The 23,651-nt window shown below is 38.7% G+C and overlaps 1 protein-coding gene across 4 annotated transcripts in view; it reads right to left on the reverse strand.

Annotated features, from left to right (window-relative positions):
- stau2 (staufen double-stranded RNA binding protein 2) overlaps positions 1-23,651 on the reverse strand; it is a 370,605-nt gene that overhangs the window by 75,734 nt on the left and 271,220 nt on the right. For all 4 annotated transcript variants that reach the window (XM_060822782.1, XM_060822781.1, XM_060822785.1 and 1 more), the window contains one exon: positions 5,644-5,757. In XM_060822782.1, the coding sequence (XP_060678765.1) occupies positions 5,644-5,757 (114 nt within the window). The remainder of the gene's footprint in view (positions 1-5,643; positions 5,758-23,651) is intronic.

Genomic DNA, 23,651 nt, shown 5'->3' on the forward strand with positions numbered 1-23,651 from the left:
CCCGCGTGAGTAGCATAGGTACTCCAGGCGAAATTCAGTGAGGAAAGTTTAATCAGGAAAAGGTAAATACACCACCTTTTTACAACAGTAGCTAAAGCTTTCAGGCAGATTTTCCGATGTCTCAAGTCTTTCAATGAATGATTGTGGTTCAGGTGAATGGGTGAATGACTAGGTGAGTGGGTAGGCAAATGATAGGTGGATAGGTGAGTGAGGCTGGTAATTAGATCCAGAGAGTAGTAACGTAATTGTGGGGCAGTCATTTGTTGGGATGCTTATGTGGTTATTGAATCTGGTTGGAGAGGTAGTTGAGGGACCTACAAGAGTTGGGGTTAGTTCTACAAGAGTTGAGGTTGGCAGAGTGAGGGGGCTAGTTGGATCAGCTCAGTTTGGGGGTGGTTAGTTGCATGGTTGAGATAGTAGTCAGAGGTTGTGTTGTTCTGTTGAGCTAACATGGGCTTACCACACAAATCCCATGTATCAGGTCTAAGCTCTGGGTTAGAGACATTTGGAGAGGGTCCGGGGCAGCCAGGATTTAGCCCACTGGAAGGTTAAATTTGTCAGACATTTTCCATCTATATCTGTGTGTGGGAGCTCCACGAGGTCCTGACATGTATCTCCCAACATCTGTCCCATCGCTGACAGTCCAGAGACTTGTAGCTTTGAGCCATAAACCTATACATTGAACATAGAAAAATACAGCGCAGTACAGGCCTTTCGGCCCTTGATGTTGCGCCGACCGAAGCTACCTAACCTACACTAGCCCAATAACCTCCATATGCTTGTCCAATACCCGCTTAAATGACCATAAAGAGGGAGAGTCCACCACTGCTACTGGCAGGGCATTCCATGAACTCACAACTCGCTGAGTAAAAAATCTACCCCTAACATCTGTCCTATATCTGTCAACCCTATCTAAACCCCTAATCATCTTGTACACCTCTATCAAATTTCCCCTAAACCTTCTTTTCTCCAATGAGAACAGCTCCAAGTGCCTCAGCCTTTCCTCATACGATCTTCCTACCATGCCAGGCAACATCCTGGTAAACCTCCTCTGCACTCGTTCCAATGTCTCCACATCCTTCCTATAGTATGGCGACCAAAACTGCACACAATACTCCAGATGAGGCCGCACCAGAGTCTTATACAACTGCACCATGACCTCAGGACTCCGGAACTCAATTCCTCTACCAATAAAGCCCAGTACACCATATGCCTTCTTCACAACACTATTTACCTGGGTGGCAACTTTCAGAGATCTGTGTACATGGACACCAAGATCCCTCTGCTCATCCACACTACCAAGTAGTCTACCATTAGCCCAGTAATCCATCTTCTTGTTACTCCTACCAAAGTGAATGACTTCACACTTAGCTACATTGAACTCCATTTGCCACCTTTCTGCACAGCTCTGCAACTTATCTATATCCCGCTGTAACCTGCCACATCCTTCTTCGCTGTCCACAACTCCACCGACTTTCGTGTCATCCGCAAACTTGCTCACCCAGCCTTCAAGCCCCTCTTCCAGGTCATTTATAAAAATGACAAACAGCAATGGTCCCAAAACAGATCCTTGTGGAACACCGCTAGTAACTGCGCTCCAAGATGAACTACTACCCTCTGTCTCCTTCCAGCCAGCCAATTCCTAATCCAAACCTCTAATGCACCCTTAATGCCATACCTCCGTAGTTTTTGCATTAGCCTGCCATGGGGTACCTTATCTTATTCCTGATGAAGGGCTTATGCTCGAAACGTCGAATTCTCTATTCCTGAGATGCTGCCTGGCCTGCTGTGCTTTGACCAGCAACACATTTGCAGCTGTGATCTCCAGCATCTGCAGACCTCATTTTTTACCTTATCGAATGCCTTGCTAAAATCCATATACACTACATCTACTGCTTTACCCTCGTCCACTTCCTTGGTCACCTTCTCAAAGAACTCAATAAGGTTTGTGAGGCATGACCTGCCCTTCACAAAACCATGCTGACTATCCTTGATCAACAAAACCATGCTGACTATCCTTGATCAAAAGGACTTTTTTGCTGCAAACAGGGAAAACAACTGGAAATAACAAATTCCTTTCCATTTTAATTGTCTAACATAAGACAGCTTTAGGTGGTCAATTTAGTATATCTGCACTGATGCTTTACACTGCTCTGCACACTTTGATGACAGATTGCAATAATTACCATTAATTACTAAATGCCCTTTAAATCAGGGATACCAATCACCTCCGCTCTTCTGGGACTATCTCATAGCAGAACCACAGTCTTGCATTCTAGGTCGTCTAGTGTTTGCTGTTTGTTCCATTTTCTGGATCATCAATCTTTGCGCATTGCACTGTCGGCAGCTCACTCCCAACACTCACACATTTGCCAGCTTCACCAGCACTCCCCATCCCCCCGGTCTTATAGGTTTGCCAACATTATCTCTCCCTGGTCAGAATCATCCCTTAATATAGTCTCTAAAAGTCAGTTACTCTGCTTTAAATAATACTTCTTAAACTTAGACTTATGCATTCAGAATTCTGAAATACAGGTTTTCCACAATATTGAGTATTATGAGCACAATTGTTAGTTTCACAGTACACCAAGTCCTTCTGATTGTGATGAGTGCTCACAATTTCTCTGAAATTATACACTTTAATAGTATATTAACATTCCTTTTGGAAATGTGAATTATGGAAAATATATTAAGATTTACTATTGAATTATGCACAAATACAAAAAATAAAAACGTTTTTCTCACAATAGATTTATTTTGGCTTATTTTATCTAACTAAAGTAAGTCACTATCAGCAATTTTAACTGAAATGCAGACTTTAAAGAAAAGAGAAGCCTCATTCCAGAGTGTAAAGATTTCAACAGCTGCTGACTTAGTGACATTAAGAACCCCTTTGGAGGTGTCCTGCTGCACTAATGTCTCAGAAATGTTTAAAAGAAACTTCAAACAATCTGCATTCAGTAGGTGGTAGAAGAGCTCTCCACAGGGTTCACTTGAAGACCAGTCCAGCAGTCACTCAGTCATGAATCAGAACTGTCAGTGACTGTCCGGATAATAAACAGGTGTCAACAGACCATGCAACAAACTTAATCTTTTCTTTCACAAAACATACCTTTACTATTTTACACTGTTAGGAACCAAATATTTTTGCTTGTTTTCCACATGATGATTAAGGAAAACACTTCAGTGTCATTGATAGATACAGTAAATATACTTTATTGTTCTGTGCGGCTCAGGTTATAAATTGAAGATCCAAATATTCAGCATGTGGAATGCCTCCTGATTGTTTTAGGGGTTGAGGTTTGGTGGAGAGCAGGGGAGACAAATCAGAACTGGTCACAAATGGAACTAAGCAAGAACAAATGTGAAATAGTGGTTTAATGATACAGTCGTATTGGGATCCACAATTTCACACACAGCAAATATGATAAAATGGTTTCCTCACTACTGTCTTACTGGGTATAGCACCATAGGAGACTGTGAGGAATTTGTCTTTCTGTCCTGTCAAGCACTGTTACTGTGTGGCTTAGGGATGTAAAAATAGACGAGGCCAAATATCAACACAGAAAAAGGTTCGATTTTCTTGCAAAGCTCAAGGATAAAGGTGAAAGCAATGTTATTTAGATTTGATGCCATCACTTAAGAATGATGTTAAAACGAACATTGTACCATCAAGAGGAGGAGAAAAATTGAGAGTTTTTCTTTGTATAGGAAAAAGCTGGATTGTAAATGCTTTTAAATCTTTGCAGCAGTGAAATACACTGGCAAAATAGTAGAACATAATAAAGTGTCTATAAGACAAATATGACTAATTTGAATGCATCCAAAATATTCTGATGACAAATCATTTATTAACATTTCCTCCAGATTCCATTTTGGCTAATGACTAGATGGCTCAGTGGTTAACAATGCTGCCTCACAGCGCGAGGGACCCAGGTTTGATTCAAGCCTTGGGCGATTGTGTGTGGAGTTTGTACATTTTCCTTGTGTTTGCATGGGTTTCCTCTGGGTATTCCGGTTTCCACCCACAGTCCAAAGATATGCATGTTAGGTGGATTGGCCATGCTAAATTGCCCATAGTGACTAGCTGTGCAGGCTAAGTGAAGTAGCCATGGTAAATGCTGGGTTACAAGCTTACGGTAGGGGGTCTGGTTCTGGTTGGGATGCTCTTCAGAGAGTTGGTGCTGACTTATTGGAACAAATGGCCTCTTTCCACACTGTAGGGATACTATGACTATACTGGATCCAGTCAAATTAACCAGAACAATTCTATGAAAAGATATTTTGTCACAGCTGAGTGATTTACAAGCATTAGAAGTTACACCTATATTTTAAATAACATGAAAAGCAAACTGTATCAGGACTGCAGCAAGTACGGTCAATACTCAGTGAAGTACTACACTTTTGAAAACATTACCATCTCGTCATTCAGTTATGCAGTTCTTGCTTTTCTCCCATTCTCCCCAATAATTCACAATCTCAAAATGTTTATAAACCGAGAACCTTGTTACTGGCTTTAACAATCTTTAATATGAAAAGCCTTCTTAAACAGAATAGTACAATTTAATGGAAAACGATTACCTAAACGTTACAACTTTGTTCTAATTTTTAACTAATCCTGACTGGTATTTTAACAAACTTAAACCACCTCAAAAGAACACATTTAGACCAATAACCTAAGGAATTTTCAGCACCTGTAATCACTAATTTCATCTTAGGTAACTAATTGTCAAACCTATTTCTTATACATTTAATGATTAGCTTTTCCAGTCTTTAACCATGCTATTGGAAGACTGGGGGTAGGGAGATGGGAGGGGAAGGGACAAACCATTAATTATATTTGAGCAACTGCCCTTGTCCCTCTTCCCCGAAAGTATTAGATCTCCGGTGCACAGATGACTGATATCAAAAGCCAATTACAAATCTATATTGGCCACTCTTATGACTGGAAGTGAATGGCGATTTTGTTTCACTGGAACAGGGTTTGAGGGGACAGGGCAATTTTCCAATCTTTCCGGCACCAATTTAATTCAAGCATTCTTCATGCAACACTAATTTCAAAAGCCAGGTATATTTAACAAATCATTTATCATCATAATGAAAATTGTTACTCATTTACAATATACAATAATAAATCTATTAGCCGTAATGAAAATCCTTCAACAGAATATGAAGCTTTAGAATTATAACATATGAGCACAGTAGACTCTATCTTCTATGGAGTTAATTTCACGCTTCAATAAGGATCAACAATGAATCTAGTCCTCTTATCTGAAAGCTGAAATGGAAATGATTTTATCTTGATAGTACTTTACTGTAATTAGTTCAAGGAATAGCAAAATTTCAATTCAGGTACAATTTCTGTAATGTTTCCAAATCTGGTGTAAACTCACACTTTTGTTCATATACCAACTCCTCTGTAATGACTTGTAAAATATTCAGAAAAGTTAGTATATGGACATAAAGGATGAAAAAAGAAAATCAAGGTTTTACACTGCAGCATTCCACAGAAGATGATGATGATGATGATGATGCTTTGCAAGTTGTAATCATTAACCTGCCCTTTTAATGGACACATTAGGAAATGAAAATTAAAGATATATCAATACAATCAATTTTAATATAGGTTACATGTTTGATTACCTGATCACGGCTGGCTTCAATGGAGCTTCCGATGCCATGAAACGTTATTTGCACAGGTGAAAGTGTCAGGTATGTCATACATTCTTTACCGTTCTGCATATCACTGTATTGCACCTGGAAGAATAAAGACACATCATACAAAAAAATGAAACTTTTAATCATACAAGCTCAACATTTATCATGCTTCCAATATAATGTTTTACTGAATTCAGCATCAAATTTATAAAAGTAAATTTCACAAGTAGAACCTCAATGTGAATACTGTTTCCGTTAAAAACATACAGGGCTTGATTTTTAATTCCAGATAAAAGCAGGATTGAATAGAAAATAGTCTTTTGAACTGCTTCTACATGTGACTGTTCTAACATCGGTACAAAGCAAATTAATCCCCTCAGTATGTCATCAGTGATTTTGGACAATTCCCAACTATCTACTGCCACAGTCTGAGGCCAAAACATTGAATGTTTTGTAGAACTTGTATGCAAAGTTCTTAGGGCTAAAAAAAAATCAAAGGGTATAAGAGGAAGAGAAACTGTGTACGAAGTTGAATGATCAGTTGTATTGAATGGCAAAGTAGGTTCAAAGGGCCAAATGGCCAACTCCTGCTCCTATTTCCTGTTTCTATGGTTACCTAATCATTATAGGATTCCATTACTTCATCAGAGGCAATTCCAAAAAACAGCTCCAAAATATGGAGCTATTAGTAAATACATACTTCTAACTTGAATGCTTATTCCATTAACATGAATCAAAACAAATCATTTTGAATGTGGACCATAGGAAACTTCTCAATCAGGAATGATAACAAACATATTACACTGGAGACTTAAGCACAGAGAGTAGATAGGTATGATTTGGTAAGTCAATTTTCCATCCAAATAACTATAAAAATTTCCCCCATACAATGTACATACTGACATTCTTGAATGGTTGAACATTTAACAGTAAATTTGTTTGTGGTCATGTCTGTGAAAGGAGAAAGACATTGACCATCAACTGAAAATTTGCTATTACTCTGTATTTGTTTCACAATTTTGTAAGGGAAAGTTTTTATCTTTCTGGCATTTTGTGTAAAGACTCCCAAAGTTTTGTTCTCCCACTTGGGATGTACAGCATATGATTCACATACATTTTAATGTAATTTATTTCAGAATTTGGAATTTTAAGTGCAGTATGGGTTTTGGTCTGAGTATTTTTTTTAAGATGAGATGTAGGAACTCTGGCTGGACCAGCATTTATTGCCCATTCACGATTGGTCTTTGAGAAGGTGGTGACAAGCCGCCTTCTTGAATCACTGCAGTCCATTTGTGGGTACAATGACACTAGGGAGGGAGTTCTAGGATGTTGACCCAATAACTGTGAAGTAATGGTGATATATTTCCAAGTCAGGATGGTGAATGAATTGGAGGGGACTTGCAGGTGGTTGTGTTTCCATGTATCTGCTGCCCTCATCCATCCAGATGGAGTAGTCACGAGTTTGGAAGGTGCTATTTAAGGAGCCTGTTGAATTTCTGCAATGCAGCTGAGAAATAGGACACGCTGCTACAACTGGAATGCTTTGACCTTGATGGTGTTCAACTTCTTCAGTGTTGTTGTTGCAGCTACATTCATCCTGGGAAGTGTGGAATATCCCATCATACAACTGACCTGAGTCTTGTAGATGGTGGACAAGTTTTGGTGATTCAGTAGGTGAGTTTCTTGCTGCAGGAATCTTCGGCTCTGACCACTTTATTGCAGCTATACTATTTATCTGGTTAGTCCAGTTCAATTTCAAGTCAATAGTAACTCCCAGTTATGGTAATGCCATTGAAAGTCATTGTTGTGACAGCCAGATTATTTCTTGTTGGATATGGTAATTTCCTAATGATTGTATGGTGTGTGTGTTACTTGTCAATTGTCAGGTCAAACTGAGATATTGCACAGCCCTTGCTGCAATTGACAGAGAGCCTCAGTCACAAATGGTGTTGAACATTGTGCAATCATCAGCAATTACCCCCATTTCTGACCTTATGATGGATAGAAAGTAATCGATGAAGCAGCTAAAAATGGTTGGGCCTATTCTGACAAATCCTTCTACAGATGTACTGATGCTGAGATGACTTACCTCAAACAACCATATCTTGTTTTGTACCATTCATGACTCCAAACAGCAGAGAGTTTTCCACCTGTCTCCCACTGACTTCAGTATGATTTGGGCTCCTTGATGCCACATGTTGTCAAATTCAGCTTTACTGCCAAGGACATAGTGAGTAGGTTATTGCTAAGTAAATGCTGCTTGGTTATGTTGTTGCTGACACTTTTCATCACTTTACTGATGACTAAAAGTAGACTAATGGGGTTGTAATTGGCTGGGTTGAATTGTCCTGCTTTTTGTGTACAGGAAATACCTGCGCAATTTTCTACATTGTTGGGTAGGTGTCAGTGTTATAACTGAATTGGAACAGCTTGGCTTGGACACAGCAAGTTCTGGAGCACAAGTCTTCAGTTCTACTGCCAGAATGTAGTAATATTCAATGCCTTCAGTCATTTCTTGGAGTGAATCAAAAAACCTTGTCACTGATGTTGAGTTTGGGTTCAGCCAGGGCCACTTAGCTCTTAACCTCATTATTTGGTTCCTCTTGTGGACAAAAGAGCTGAATTCCAGGGATAAGGTAAGAGTGACTGTCACGGAGTCATATAGCATGGACTAGACCCTTCAGCCTAATCAGTCCATGCTGACCATAATCCTAAACTAAACTAATCCTGTCAACCTATGCTTGGCCCATATCCCTCCAAACATTTATTTATATACTTATCCAAACATCTTTTAAACATTCTAAGTGTATCCATATCCATCACTTCCTCTGGAAGTTCATTCTACATACAAACCACTCTGTGTCAAAAAGTTGCCCCAATGTCTTTTTTGAATATCTCTCCTCTCACCACAAAAATAAGGCCACTAACCTTGAAATCCCTCACCCTAGGGAAAAGACCACTGCCTACACTCATGATTTTATAAACTTCTATAAGGTCACCCCTCAACCTCCTACACTCCAGCCTCTTCTTATAATTGAACTCCTCCATTCCTGACAGTATGACATTAAATGAAGTCCTTCCTGATGAAGGGCTTATGCTCGAAACGTCGAATTTCCTGTTCCGTGGATGCTGCCTGACCTGCTGCGCTTTTCCAGCAACACATTTTCAGTATGACATTAAAGCTGGATTTGACAAAATGTGGCATCTGTGATGCTAGGAAACATTGGAGGAAGCAGAGATAGACCATCCATTCATCACTTTGGGTTGAAAATTATTACAAAGCTTCAGCTTTATATTTTGCACTGATGTGTTGGGCTCCCACCTTGTGGAGGGTGGATGGGAATTTTCGTGCAGCCCCCTCCTCCAGTGAGCAGTTTAGTTGTCCACCATCATTCATGACTGAATGCTGCAGGAGTTTAGATTCAATCTGCTTGTTGCGAAGTTGCTTAGATGTTTTGTTTAATTTTGTCATTAGTCCCCTGATGTTAGTGAGATGGATTTTGTAGGGTCAACAGGGCTGGGTTTGCTGTTTCTGGTGCCTTAATCAATGTCTGTTTTCATTCCTTTTTTGAGACTTACTAGCGGTCGATTCAACTGACTAGCTTGCTCAGCCATTTTAGATGAGAGCTGATAGTCAACACATTGCAATGAATCTGTGCCTCATGCAGGTCTTCCCTCCTAAAGGTCTCCTCTCCTTATTGAACCAAATGAGTTTTATAACTATCAACAATTGTCTTCATTAGATTTTTAATTCCAGATATTTACTGAATTCAAATTATAACTATCTATTATGGTTGGAATCTAACCCAAGTCCCCAGATAATTACACCTAGATCTCGGGGTTGCTGGTTCAGTGACAATACAACTATACCATTTTTTGGATTAACATGTTTATTTTCTGGGGTTATGATATTTTTAAATAATCATTATAATGAGAGAATTACTTCCTGGGGTGGTAATGGAAATGTGTTTTAATGGCGAGTTTTATAGGTAAACATTGATGATCATTAGTGTGTTCTCTGTTTAGAAGGATCAGAGTCGTCATTATGCTTAGGGGAAAAACACACAGCCTGAAATCTTTTGATTTCAATTTGCAGAGGTCCTGGTTGAAATTAGACATGTGAAACTGTTCCTTCTAAAGAAGGAGATAGTTTAAAATAGTTTAGAAATAATTTATCCCAGTTTTTGAGAATTTTAGTTTGAATTTTCCATACCGTAAGTGTTTGGTTAGATCCTGTAAGTGGTTATTTGAAACTGAGGAAGTCTAAGTTCATTTCTATGATTAATAGAGGAAGAGGCTATCAAACCCTCAATATCAGGAAATGAAAATAAACTTCTAAGTTAAACATTTTGTTGATAGAGAAAAAAATTGTCTCTCTTGTATTTGAGTGTGAGAAATTGATGGTATTGGGATAGATGAAATTGTATTTTTATTATGTATTTCAAAATCTGTCACATGTGTCAAATGTAAGTAGCTTTCTTTATTCTATTTTACCCATATTTTTCTTTGCATAATAAACTTCTGTTTTACTGTTGATATAAAACCTGTAGAATTGCATTATTGTGTGTTCAGAGAAAAAAAATCTTGTTAAATAGAAAGAAAAACCTGTGATCTATCAAATGATATTTCAATGATTGTCCAGTGATAATATCAGTTAAGATCATAATATATTTAAACGCACATTCCCTAGACTGTCTACTGTCACTTTGTATTTCATCTGACTGCCATGCAAAACAAATGGAGTTATATTGCATTATAAAGGATACAGGATTATACGCTGAAGTCAGAACTAAGCTCGACAATGTATCATGCTTTATCACACAAGAATATGAGTAATAGGAGCAAATGCTCTTCAGTCCTGTTCAAGGAGGCCAGGTTGATTTTCTAATTCAACACCACTTTCCTACACAAAGTTTATCTCTTGAAGTTTCAAGTATGTGGAAATTGATCAATCTTGGTCTTGAACATACTCAAAAACTAAGCCTTCATGAACTCTAAGCAAAGAATTCCAAAGACTCCCTATGAGTGAATAAATTGCTCTTCACCCAAGGCCTAAATGACCTATCCCTTATTCTGAGATTCTGTCCCCTGGTTCTAGACCTCACCCCAGCCAGGGAAAATTTATTTTCTGTAATTACTCTAGCAATGATCACAAAAATGATGTATGTTTGAATGCGATCATCTTATTTCCTTGTAAATTCAAGAATAGAAGTCCAGTTTATTTAATTATTTCTTGTATGACAATCTCTCCACCTCAGGAATTAGTTTGATGAACATCATTACATATCATTGCACATAGAATTCCAGATGTCCTCTCACCAAGGTTTCACATTGCTGTAGTGCATGAGAACATCAGAACTGGCTGATCTTTTCGTGGCCTCAGCTTCACTTACTCGCCCTCTCACCATTACACTTAATTCCTTTACTGTTTAAAACATTATCTACGTTAGCTTTAAAAACATTTGATGAGGAAGCCTCAACTACTTCACTGAGCATGGAATTCCATAGATTCATAACCCTCTGGGTAAAGAAGTTTTTCCTCAATTCTGTCCTAAATCTGTTCCCTCTAATCCTGAGGCTATGCCCCCTTGTCCTTGTTTCACCCGCCAGTAGGAAACATCCTCTCTACTTCTATCTTATCCAATCCCTTCATAATGTTACATATTTCTATAAGACTCCCCCTTATTCTTCTAAATTCCAATGAACATAATCCCAGTCTACTCAATCTCCCCTCATAAGTCAATTCTCTCATCTCCAGAATCAACCTCCTCCAGCGCCAGTACATTCTTTTGCAGGTAAGGAGACCAAAGTTACACGCAGTACTCCAGGTGTGGCCTCACCAGCACCCTTTACAGCTGCAATATAACCTCCCTGATTTTAAACTCAATCCCTTTAGCAATGAAGGACAAAATTCCACAAGCCTTCTTAATTACCTGTTGCACCTGCAGACAACCTTCTGTGATTCATGCACAAGGAACCCAGGTCCCTTAGCAGCAGCATGCTGTAATTTTTTATCATTCAGATAATAGTCCTTTTTACTGTTGTTCCTAACAAATTGGATGATTTCACATTTATTAATACTGTACTCCATCTGCCAGACCTTTAAATTGTGAATAATTGGAGTCCCAACACTGATCCCTGAAGTGCACCACTAGTCACTGATCGCCAGCCAGAAAAGCACACATTTATCCCCAGTAAGAACAACTTTACTCCTGTATTCAAATCCTCTTGTAATAAAAGCCAAAACATACAATTTGTGTTTTTAATTGCTTGGTGTGCCTACATAAAAACTTGCAATAACTCATCAACAAGGACACCAAGTTCCTTTGAAATTCAACATTATCCAACTGTCCCTTAGGATCCATCGAATTTCTACAATGTGAATACAGGCCATTTATCCCAATAAGTCCACACCAACTCTCTGAAGAACATCCCAACCAGACTCACCTCCTACTCTATCCCTGTAACCCTGCATTTCCCATGGATAATCCACCCAAACCATGCATCCCTGGACACAATGGGGGAAATTTAGTATGGCCAATCCACCTAACCTAGACATCTTTAGACTATGGGAAGAAATCAGAGTGCCCAGAGGAAACCCACGCTGACACGGGGAGAATGCAAAAACTCCACACAGACAGTCGCCCAAGGCTGGAATTGAACTTGGAGCCCCGGTGCTGTGAGGCAGCAGTGCTAAGCACTGAGTCACTATGCTGCACCATTTATGGGATGATATGTATTTTGGTTTTCTGTACCAAAGAGGATAACCTCACATTTCTCCATATCGTACTCCATTTATCAAATCTTTGCATTTCACATAAGGTGTCCCAATCCTCTTCAAGCATTTTTGAATCCTTTTCATAATTCACACTTCCATCTACCTTTGAATTAGCAGCAAATTTGCCAATATTATACTTAATCCCTACTCTCAAGTCTTTTTTATAGTTTATGAAGAGCTGGGCCCAAGTACTGATCCATGCAGTACAGGTACACAATCCTTTATCCAAAATCCTTGGGGCCAGTTAATTTTTGGATTTTGGAATTTTCGGATTTCAGCATAAATGGCATTTTCACAGTGAAATTATAAAAAATGACTGAACAGCAGACCATGTGTGACTAGTACGAGCACTGAGAGACAATTGACGCCTGCCAATGCTGAGCCACGCCCCAACGTCACACCTGCGTGACGTGGGTTGAGTGGGTGTGGAGATGGGCCACCTGCTCACATGCCAAACAACCTTGTTATTTAGAAAAACCTCACGATAAAAACTACAAATTTCGGAGCTTTTCGGATTTTGGAATTTTGGATAAAGGATTGTGTACCTGTGCTCTATAAGGCAAATCTTGTCAACCTAAAAATAACCTATTCATTCCAACTGTTATTTTCTGTCCATTAACTGCCTTTTAACTCATGCCAGTATATTCTCCCAAATTCATATGGTCTAATTTTGTTTATTAACCTTTTGTCTGCAACCTTCGCAAACACAATCTGAAAAATGTAAAATGTAAATATGCCACATCCATTGGTTTCCCCTTATCTCATCTAAGGTACATCCTTATAATAGTGATCTTCATTTGTAATAGATGTGTATGGTACAGTTAAATAGCAGTATATAGTGGATAGAAGATAAATGATATATAGTGGATCAAAATCTAGAAGAGCAGTAGTATTTTCGATATTTCTAAAATTTGTGAGAGATTATTCATATCAAGAATCCACTTAATTCCATACCTGCAGTATAATCTAATGTTACGTTCACAATCTTAAACTTCAGAGCCAAATTATAAACAGTTTTTAAAAAAATTCTATAACTGCAACAGTCATTCATCAACAATTAATACCAACATTCAATCATCACATTGAGCATTGCTGACTAGATCATCATATATTGTTTATCTCTATTGCCCATGAGAAGGTGGTGGTGAGCTATCTTCTTAAATAGCAGCAGCCCTTGGGGGATAAGTCCACCACACCACTGTTAAGAAGGAGTTCAAGGATTTTGATCTGTGATATGAAGAAACAGCAATAGATTTCCAAGTCACAGAAACAAAACCAAATTGTTATGGATTGCTGGAGATCTGAAATAAAATCAGAAAGTACTAGAGGAACTTAGCAAGGTCTGACAGCATCTGTAGAGAGAGAAATAAAGTGAGCATTTGAAGTCTTTGGAAAATTGATGGGTTTTACACTGTAGCAAAAGGGGAGAGGAGGAACAAGTAGAACAGATGGTAAAGTTGCCCCAGAGCAAAAGGCAAAGAGAGTGCTAATGGTATCAGTGAGAGTAGTGTAGTGTATCAGTGGAGAGTAGTGTATGTTGGCAGATGTTAATGACAGAAAATAGGTCAACTATGCTGAGAGCAAGCCCGTGCAAAAAAGGCAAGGTGTGAGGTAATTAAAATGTTTGTTGCTTACCCCTAATTATCTTCGAGAAGATCAGATTTCTTTCTACTACCAGTATAAAGTATACTGAATACTGTTGCTTCTCAAATTTCCAATTTTAAGATTAAAATGTATTCAATGAGAAATATGTTAAAGAGGAAAACATGAAATCACCTATTAATTCAATAGCTCATCCCACCGATATGCTTGTTCACTGTGGTTTTTAAGACAATGCCAAAAGAATTTGCAGGCTGTCGATAACAGTTGCAGAATAAGTAATAAAGTGAAACATGACTGAAACTTCATTATTTACAGGATTTAAAAATGCAATATTGAGATATCACCGCGGTTAGTGTTAAATTTCAAACCTCACAATCTTTTGGTCTCATTAAAAAAGTTTACAGGGAATAAATATATCAATGAAGCATTGTTGTCTGATCGAGTAAGAAATGTTTATTGTTTATCATATTTAATTTTCTCTCTTCTTTTTCCAATTTATGACAGTTAAGATTTTAATTGATGAGTATTCATAGCCTCAAGCTTCCTCCTTGATCCACTGTACTTCTGTGGAAAACCTACCTGTGACCAAGCATTTAGACACCCCTTTTCATTGACTTATTCGCTGATTCAGTGTCTATTTTGTCTTATGATGCTTCTATGAAACACCTTGGAACATTTATTCATCTGAAAGGCATCAAACAGATGCAAGTTTTTGTTGGTAAAGTTTCATAGCTACAGCAAACTTTTTATTAACTGACACCCATGAGACCAGAAATGCACCAGTTGATCATTTATTCCAGTTGGTCAGGAGGTGCACATAATCAATGTAAAAACACACAGTATGTAATAGAAACGTAATGCAGGGAGTCTGCACATCACTGTTATACTTCGTATACGATATAAATCACTTAAATAATAATGCAACAATGCTTTAAATAGAATGTACAGGCAGAAAGCCTTCTCACTAATCACCCTCACCTGACTACTCAGACATAATGGAGGTCATGGTAATATAGTAAATTTCCAGTAATTCAGATATATGATTTTTGCCAGGGTTTATTGAGAGTGCCAGTTCATATGGCGCCGGTCAAAACAACACTTGCTTTACTGTCTGCCAAGTGAAGACTGGTTGCTTCACTGTAAGGTTAATCCTATTCCAGGACATGGTTTATCATTGTCTGTTCCAATCTTTATCAAGTAGATACCTCAACAATCATCAACAGTAGTTGAATGTCTTATTCATATGGCAGTGACCTTGGGAACAATGGAGGCAGCAACGTGCGTGACTAGAAGTGAAGCAATATGTATGAAGACTGAGATCCCCTTGGGGCGAATGTTTACTCGACTTTACAGTTAGTGTAAAATTTAACAGAAAACTACTATTCTATACTGACTGGATGTAATGAAACTATTAGAAAGTATCTATGTACTTGTTATATTTGATAGTAATTAAATAGCAGAATGAAACTGCAAAGCTACTCATTTTACATTCCATAATGTATTGCAAGAGGACAAAGTAAACAAATAAAACAATTCAAAGTACAGCTGCACTTGTATTCTATCACACAGAGACATATATTATTCAGCTGCAGCTGTGTTGGTGGGAGAAGTTCAGTAATATAAGTGAAAGAAGAAGATAAATCAGCCTTTAGTTGGTTTAATTAGCTTTAGTTAAGAGATTAGCAAAGAGTGGAAAGTCAGGTGCTGCGTCAGTTTTGTAACTTTCTTCTTTTTGAGTGCTAAATGAGAAATGTTTCTGTACATCTATTAAAGGGAGAGAGACAGAGAGGTAATGGGGAATATATGTCCATTAAAGGCAAATAGAGTTGATACTATAATCAACAAAAGGAATTGTCAAGACTGTTAAAAGTAGTATTCTAAAATAATCTCCATGATAAAGGAGAAGAAATTTAAATTAACAATAATAAGAATTTACTGGATTTAGTATGTGGAGGAAAGATAGCGCTGGAGAATCTAATGGGACTTAGAGGAGAGATATTTCCAGCAACTGACAATTTCTGAACCTTATGACATCTACCCCAAAGTATGAAGACAAATTGGTGATGAAATCATCATTACATGAGTCATAATTTTCTACAGCACGTGTTGTGTTATTGGATTGGAAACTTTCAGATGTTACTCCTTTATTTATGAAAAGAGAGACAGCTAGAGAAACAAATGAAAATTATGAGGTTATGCATTTTAGCAGGAAAAATAGAGGAGCTGCATATTATATAATAGAAGAAAGATACAGAAAACTGCAGAGAGAGAAGTTGGAGGTTCTTGTGTATAAATAATAAAAGAAACCTGAGCACACAGCTCAGCTGGTAATGATGAAGGCAATAATAATGGAATGTTGGCCTTCATTTCAAAGGGAATAGAGAATAAAGAGACGGAAGTCTTGCTAAAACTATATAAGGCATTATATATTAGACCAGACCTAGAATATTCCAAATAGTATTGGTTCTCTTATCTAATGAAAGATACACTGACATTGGAGGTAGTCCAAACAGGGTTCAGTAGATTGATTTGAGGTATAGAGGGGGATTTTCTTGAGGAGATTGTTGAGTAGATTGGGCCAAAACTCAAAGCTTTTTATTGAAACATATACTAGTCTTAGGTGGATTAACAGGGTAGATGCTGAGATTGTGTTTCCCTGTGGGACAATCTAGGATCAGAGAGCATAATCTCAGGGTCAGGGATTGTCCAGTTGGGACAGAGATGAGGAATTTCTTGTTTCAGTGGGTAGTAAATCTATAGAATTTTTACTGCATAAGTGTGATGATGTTGTGGCTTTAAGAGGTTATTTTGTCCTTGTATGTTTTGAAAAGAGGTCTTAAGGCAAAAGTGATAAGCAGTCTACCAAAATCACTAGAGGAAACAGCTTATGAGTCTTTGGGCTTTTAGAAAGAAAGTTGAAACAATAGAAGCAGCCCAAAAGGGTGGGGGTCAAGCTCTCACAGCACCAGGATTTTTCGGGTTCTTTTCAGCAGCAGTTGTTTCTGGGGTCTCAGCAGGACTGGAGGGCAGTGAATCGTTCCTGGATGGTACACTCTCTCTTTGGGTTTTGTTTGGATGTTTTTTTTCCTGAAGTTGCATGTGAGACTATTCTGTCTCCTGAATTTGCCTTTTGAAAAGGGTAGATCTTTGGGATATTACTGTATTGGAACAATCAATGTTTAATTGTAAAATAATTTATTATTCAGTTATGTTTTCCAATAGAGTTAAGTCCATCCAAGTTCCTCATTCTTTTGTTGTATCTTAACCATAGCATTTGAATAAATTATGTTTTACTTGACAACGAGCAGTTTGACCAATCAAATCACACCAGGTACATATTTACCTTCAAAATAAGAAAACGTTAGGTCCAGACTACCTCTCATTACATTTTGAAGGGTCTGGTCTAGTCTTGTCCATAACAAGGGCTGTAGAGACTTCGTGTTAAGTATATTCAAGACTAGAATAGATTTTTAAAGAATGAGAGAATCAAGAGCTATGGAGAAAATGGCAAAGTTGAGGATTATCTGATTGGCCATAATTTCAAGGAATGGTAAAGCTGACCTGTCGGGCCAAATGGCCTACTTCTGTCAATCTACAATCCATGGCAGGGAAGCTTCTCGACTCTGTCATCCAGGACCAAGTGATTGAGCACATGGTCAATACTGAAAATGTGTTGCTGGTTAAAGCACAGCAGGTCAGGCAGCATCCAAGGAACAGGAAATTCGACGTTTCGGGCCAGAGCCCTTCATCAGGAATGTTCAATAGTAAACTGATTAGATATAGTCAGCATGGGTTCACAAAGAACAGTGTATTGAATAAATTTTATTGAATATACTGAGAGGGTCAATAACATGGAGTGCCTATGGATTTTATCTAAGCAGATATCATTTGATAACACTTCACAAAATACATCTATCTCAAAAGGCCAGGGAGGACTAATGGGTCAGTATCTGGGGCCTAGGGCAGTTGCAGATCATTCAGAGAAATGCCTCAATCAGAAAAGAGGGGCAATGAGGGTTGCACTTACCTAGTTCCCTATCTAGCCTGAGGTCTGAGCAGAATGACTTGATAGGAGTTACCAAACATTCGCCTTGACCACTTCCTGCCAGTGTCAAATTACAAGTGGGTGGGGTCGAGTGGTTAAGTAACCATCAATTGTCCAATTAAAAGCCTTGATTGGGGTGAGGCAAGCTAGTGGCCCTAGGGCTTACCTAGTCACCACAGAATTTTAGATAGGTTAGGGTAGGTAGAAAGGCCACTCGGGGAATTTTATAACCCACAACCTCACCCCTACATTCAAATCTGCTGGCAAGGACCATAATTCTGCTCTCTGTTTAAAATGGCAAAAGGATTTGATAGGGAAGATCAATTTAATCTATTTTGCCTGGTAGTACAGGCCAGCATACAGGAGTACAATCTTTAGTTTTTAAATGAAGAACAATTGACACTGTCTCCCCATTAGAATAGTTTAACAAAAAAAAACAAAGAACTGTGGATGCAGGAAATCTGAAACAAAAACAAAAATTGCTGGAGAAACTCTGTAGATCTAGCAGCATGTGTGGAGAGAAAGCAGAGTTAACATTTTGGATTCAGTGATCCTTCTTCAGACTGCTGACATTTTCTAATCAGTTCATTGTTGCCCACATGCTCAATCACTAGTTCCCCGATGACAAATTCCAGAAACTTCCAGAGCTGAGCAATGGAGACATGATCCTAGCGCATTCCTGCCGAGTTTAACAGACATTTTCAAGGTCAGGATGCTTAGATTCTTGGTAAGTAAAGATACCAAGAGGTATGAATCAAATGTGGGTAAATGCAATTGAGTCACAACTCAGTCATGATCTAACACAAGTAGCCGAACAGCTTTCTCCTGTTGCTGTGCTCAACTCATTTCCTCTGGCATTGTCAACAGCAAGGCGGAAGCTTTGAAATATATCCACAACTGAACTTCTACGCCGTTTTGGCAAAACTTGGTGTTAAATATTTCCCTTATTAATGCCTGCAAAGAAGTTCATCGTCGTATAAACTGTTATGACTTTCCTCTCTATCTGCTCTTTTCTAGCCTTCAGCTTCCAAAGAAATCTGGCACTTATTGGGGTTCAGTTCCACATTCAGAAACAGTATTCAACAACTCAGCCAAGTAGCCATTCTTTAAATGTGAGTCTGTACAGTTAGTGTTGATGTTCTGTTCTCCAGGGAGTGGATCATAGCTGAATGTGAGTTTTTCTCATTTAACACATAAGCATGTAGACTATTTTCGCAATCATACATTTTCATATGACAACAGAATCCAATAATTCACTAGACAGAATATTATTCACCCATCATAGGTCTATCACTGGTAGTGAATCAGTTGGAGTCAAATCACTTTAATTCAATTTTCTGTTTTGCCCTATATCCTTTGTATACCTTTTCAAACATTCATCCTATTTTCTTTACAATGTATTGTATTCGCATCAATTGTGATAAAGTCTTCCACACTTTCTATTAAAAGATTTCTTATAACTTCCCCCTTCAAAGATATCTTTGACTCTATGCCTCTTTGTCAACCAGTAGAAACAATGTGCTGACTTTTACAAAAGTCAATTGGACACCAACTTGGGGGAGTTTCATGGAGGAATTCTCTCCATGAGCTCTAGGGAGTTACTTCCACTGATTACCTCATTATGTACAAACCATTCCCAAAATCACTCAGCCCACATTTAAAGCATGGCTGTACATCAGGTGAAATCTGCTAGCCAAGGATATTCCTTCACAGTACATGTAAATATAGAAACATAGAAGATAGGAGCAGGAGGAGGCCATTTGGCCCTTTGAGTCTACTCTGCCATTCATTACGATCATGGCTGATCATCCAACTCAATAGCCTAATCTTGCTTTCTCCCCATGATGTTTGATCCCATTCGCCCCAAGTGCTATATCTAACTGCTTTTTGAATACATTCAATGTATTGACATTAGAAACTTCCTGTAATAATGAATTCCACTCTTTGACTGAAGAAATGTCTCCTCATCTCCGTCCTAAATGGTCCACCCCGAATCCTCAGACTGTGACCCCTGGTTTTGGATACATCCATCACTGGGAACATCCTTTCTGCATCTACCCTATCTGGTCCTGTTAGAATTTTATAAGTCTCTATGAGACGCCCCTCATTCCTCCCCAACCTCCCCAAGCCCCTAATGGTCAGTATAACAAAACATCATTGTTCAGTATGGGATCATCACAGGAAAGTCTTCAAATAGTTGATAATGAACAGCATGAAAACTGAAGGCAAAAGAAACCAGAAAGTCACATTTGTTTCTGGGAATAAACAGGATTTGCTGCCTTTTTAACAATAAATTTACAGTTAATGAATGATGATCTCACCCAACTCATATATACTGGAACCAAAGAACTGTGAATGCTGTAAATCAGAAATAAAAACTGAAATTGCTGGTAAAGCTCAGCAGCTCTGGCAGGATCTGTGGAGAGAAATCAGAATTAACATCAGGTCACTCAACCCAAAACGTTAACTCTGATTTCTCTCCCATAGATGCTGCCAGACCTGATGAGCTTTTCCAGCAATTTCTGTTTTTGTGTCACACTTATAGGAACTAGGTGTGCATTCAGTCCTGTCTGGCTTGTCATGTTCAATGCTGCACTACTCAATCATGGTAAAGGTGATGCTCCTTCTGCTTAAAGTCCTTATCTTCCTCTTTGGTAGACTTTACTGTCCACCACATCCACCCTTCCTTGCTCCAGCTGTGCACAGCACAGCATGCCACGACTTTGCGACCAAGACTTTGTCTGAACTGTATTGCAAGGCACCCCTAAACCTATCCAAGCATTGGAACCTCATCTTCAGGAGGTCAATTATTGCTCTATGGTGCTAATGGATGAATGAGGTGCACTGTAGCTATATTTGGCCTCAGTCCAAGGTTTGAGAAATGGAGTTATCACCCATGGGTGCAGAGACTAGCTCTTGTCTCCCAACAGCCATCTTTGAAAGGAATTTGAACTTGAAAGAAAGCAGGAACCTGATAGTTCTCAAAGACATAGGCATCATGGCAGCTTCCAGGGTACCTGGACCAGACTTCTAAGATGTGGTGCCAATGATCACAGATGATTTGTACATTTACTTAAAGTGTGCATTTTCTATTGTTGAAGTCTGTCACATTATGGTATGGCACTGTCAGCATCAAGTGTATGTGATCTATAGCACCCTACAGTTGAGACAATCTAGTTACGGTGCCAAAGCCTACCATGCAGGCTGCAGCACTGACCCCATCATGGGGTAACAAGATGAAGTGGTGTGATCTGGCACAAACAGCCTTGAAACAGCTGTGGGTTGATGATTGAGAGATCCCACAGTGGTCCCTAGTGGGAAAAGCCTGTTACATTAAAAAATAGTGGATCTATTTTCGTGACAGTCACTGGGATGGATTTGCAACCATCACTTTCTGTTTACAAGTCCTGCTCTAGCAGATGACAGTGACCTGGGCAGCGTTCCCTCTAACCTTTTGTCCTGGTGTGCATGGTCCATGTGCAAAAGCGAATTCCAGAACTGGAAATCATTGCTGAAATCTGCATCGGTACGCTGACTGTGGAATGTTGGTGTGGTTGTGCATGTTCAGAGCTTAGAGGGAAAGTTGGTGCTGGGACAATCTCATCTGCAGCATCAAGGCACCTTGCTCATTTAGAGGAAATGGCATTGAAGGCGATAGACTCTAGGCACACTGTACCTCCTCTACAACCTGAAGGGACCTTCAGCTACGAGATCTCCATGTGGAGGCTGTTCAGCAGTTGCTGGTCCTGACAGTTAGTGCATTTGTTCTTCCTCAATTTCTTTGTTCTTTCATTGCACCACGGCCAAAGTGTCAATAAATCCTACTGTGGTTAGACTCATTGGGCACAGTTCCAATGACCTTATGTGGGGCATATCATAAACAGAATAGATCCTTAATAATGTGAGCATTCAGCATTTGCATCACACACAAATGACAGATCAAGATAGTTCTCAATAGAGTGAATATGGAAGACGGACATGGTCGCTGTCCCTGAAGCATGTCCTTGGGTGTTGGGAAATGTTGGCTAAGATGGAGGTCTGGAGGCACAAGTAGGTGCACCAGGTATCCGAGCAGACTTTCACAATGGGAATTGTCACCATCTGGTTTCTTTCCATGGCCTGATAACATAGCAAACTGCACGTAAATCATTAGATATTAATACATGCAAAAAGATCTCTCACTGCTTACTAGTGAGATTCTCATCTCACTGTTAAAATCTTATGTGAAAAACAGACTTTTCTTCCCTGACATCAAGACTCTCATTTCTCTGACCCTGCTATGTTTACCCAAATGACTCACCATTGACAATATCATTCGTCAGTTGGGAAGTTACAGCCCACTCTTTCAGTGCTAATTGTCCAAACTGAAAAGTTACCATACGGCATAGATGTTTTAGAATTATAACGGGATGAGAAATGATAGTTACAAAGAGAATGTTCTGTCAATGGAATTATTGTTACTGAAACAGAGAAAGCTGAAAGAAATTAGTCTATCAATATTTTCCAGATTGTTGCTAAGAAAAAAAAAGCTATTTCCTTTGATTGAGGAGTAGAGACAAAGCATTCAAAATTTTAAAACTGTCTTTCAAAGAGTGAGGGAAGAAGTTGTGAGAAATTTCCTTTTGTAGAGATTAATTATAGCGTGTAATAGATAGATCATTGTTAAATATTGTAAGTAAGACCATGTGAAGAAAGCAGAGCAGTGGAATTACTTTGGAGTGTTCTAGGAAAGCTCAGCTGAATGCTCTTCTTCTGTGCTGTAAAGATCTATAGTTTTAGATAAAAGCTTTCACTTTTCCATAACCAAATACTGAAAAAAATCCTTTTAAATTTTGGATATTGTTCATGCTCCCTTGTGCATCTCTAGAATTCACTACCCCAGAGTGCATGGATGCAAATACTAAACAAACTTAGGCAGGAGACACTCAGATTTTTCATTAGTAATAGGTTAAAGGGTTATGGGTAGGGGCAAGAGAGTGGAGTTGAGGCCAAGGTGAGATCAGCCAATATTAAATTGCAGAGCAGGCTTGAGGGATTGGATTGCCAGCTTGTGCTCCTAGTTCTTATGTTAGTTTGTTCTTTTTCTCCACATCTTCTAACACCTTTGGGTAACAAAGCTGTCCACTTTCTGGTCTAAAGAAGCTGAATTTTAAAAATATAATTTTGGGATGTTGTAACTGGAAAAGGGTCCTTTTGTACAGATTTGTGACTCTAATGTACTAACTGACTACAAAGAACATTGGATTCTGTCTTTCTCTACTCACTTCCTCAAAACTTGTCTAATTTTAATAATCTTCATCTTGGCCTCCGCAGCATCTGTAGATCTATTCGTTGTACCTCATGTTTCTCCTCATAACTATAATTATATTATAATCTGATAAATTGTATGGTCTCATGGCATTCAAGTCCTTTCTATAATGGGGTGCTACCTAAAAGGCTACACAGTATTCTAACTGCACTCTAAACACTGTTCATCACTATATCTTCTACTCTATGCTGCTATATATAAATTCCAAATGCTGTTGGGCTTTCTAATGGCTTATCTACATGCATTAGCATTTTGAGAGA

The sequence above is a fragment of the Hemiscyllium ocellatum genome, chromosome 4 (assembly GCF_020745735.1).
Source record: "Hemiscyllium ocellatum isolate sHemOce1 chromosome 4, sHemOce1.pat.X.cur, whole genome shotgun sequence".
Classification (NCBI taxonomy): Eukaryota; Metazoa; Chordata; class Chondrichthyes; order Orectolobiformes; family Hemiscylliidae; genus Hemiscyllium; species Hemiscyllium ocellatum.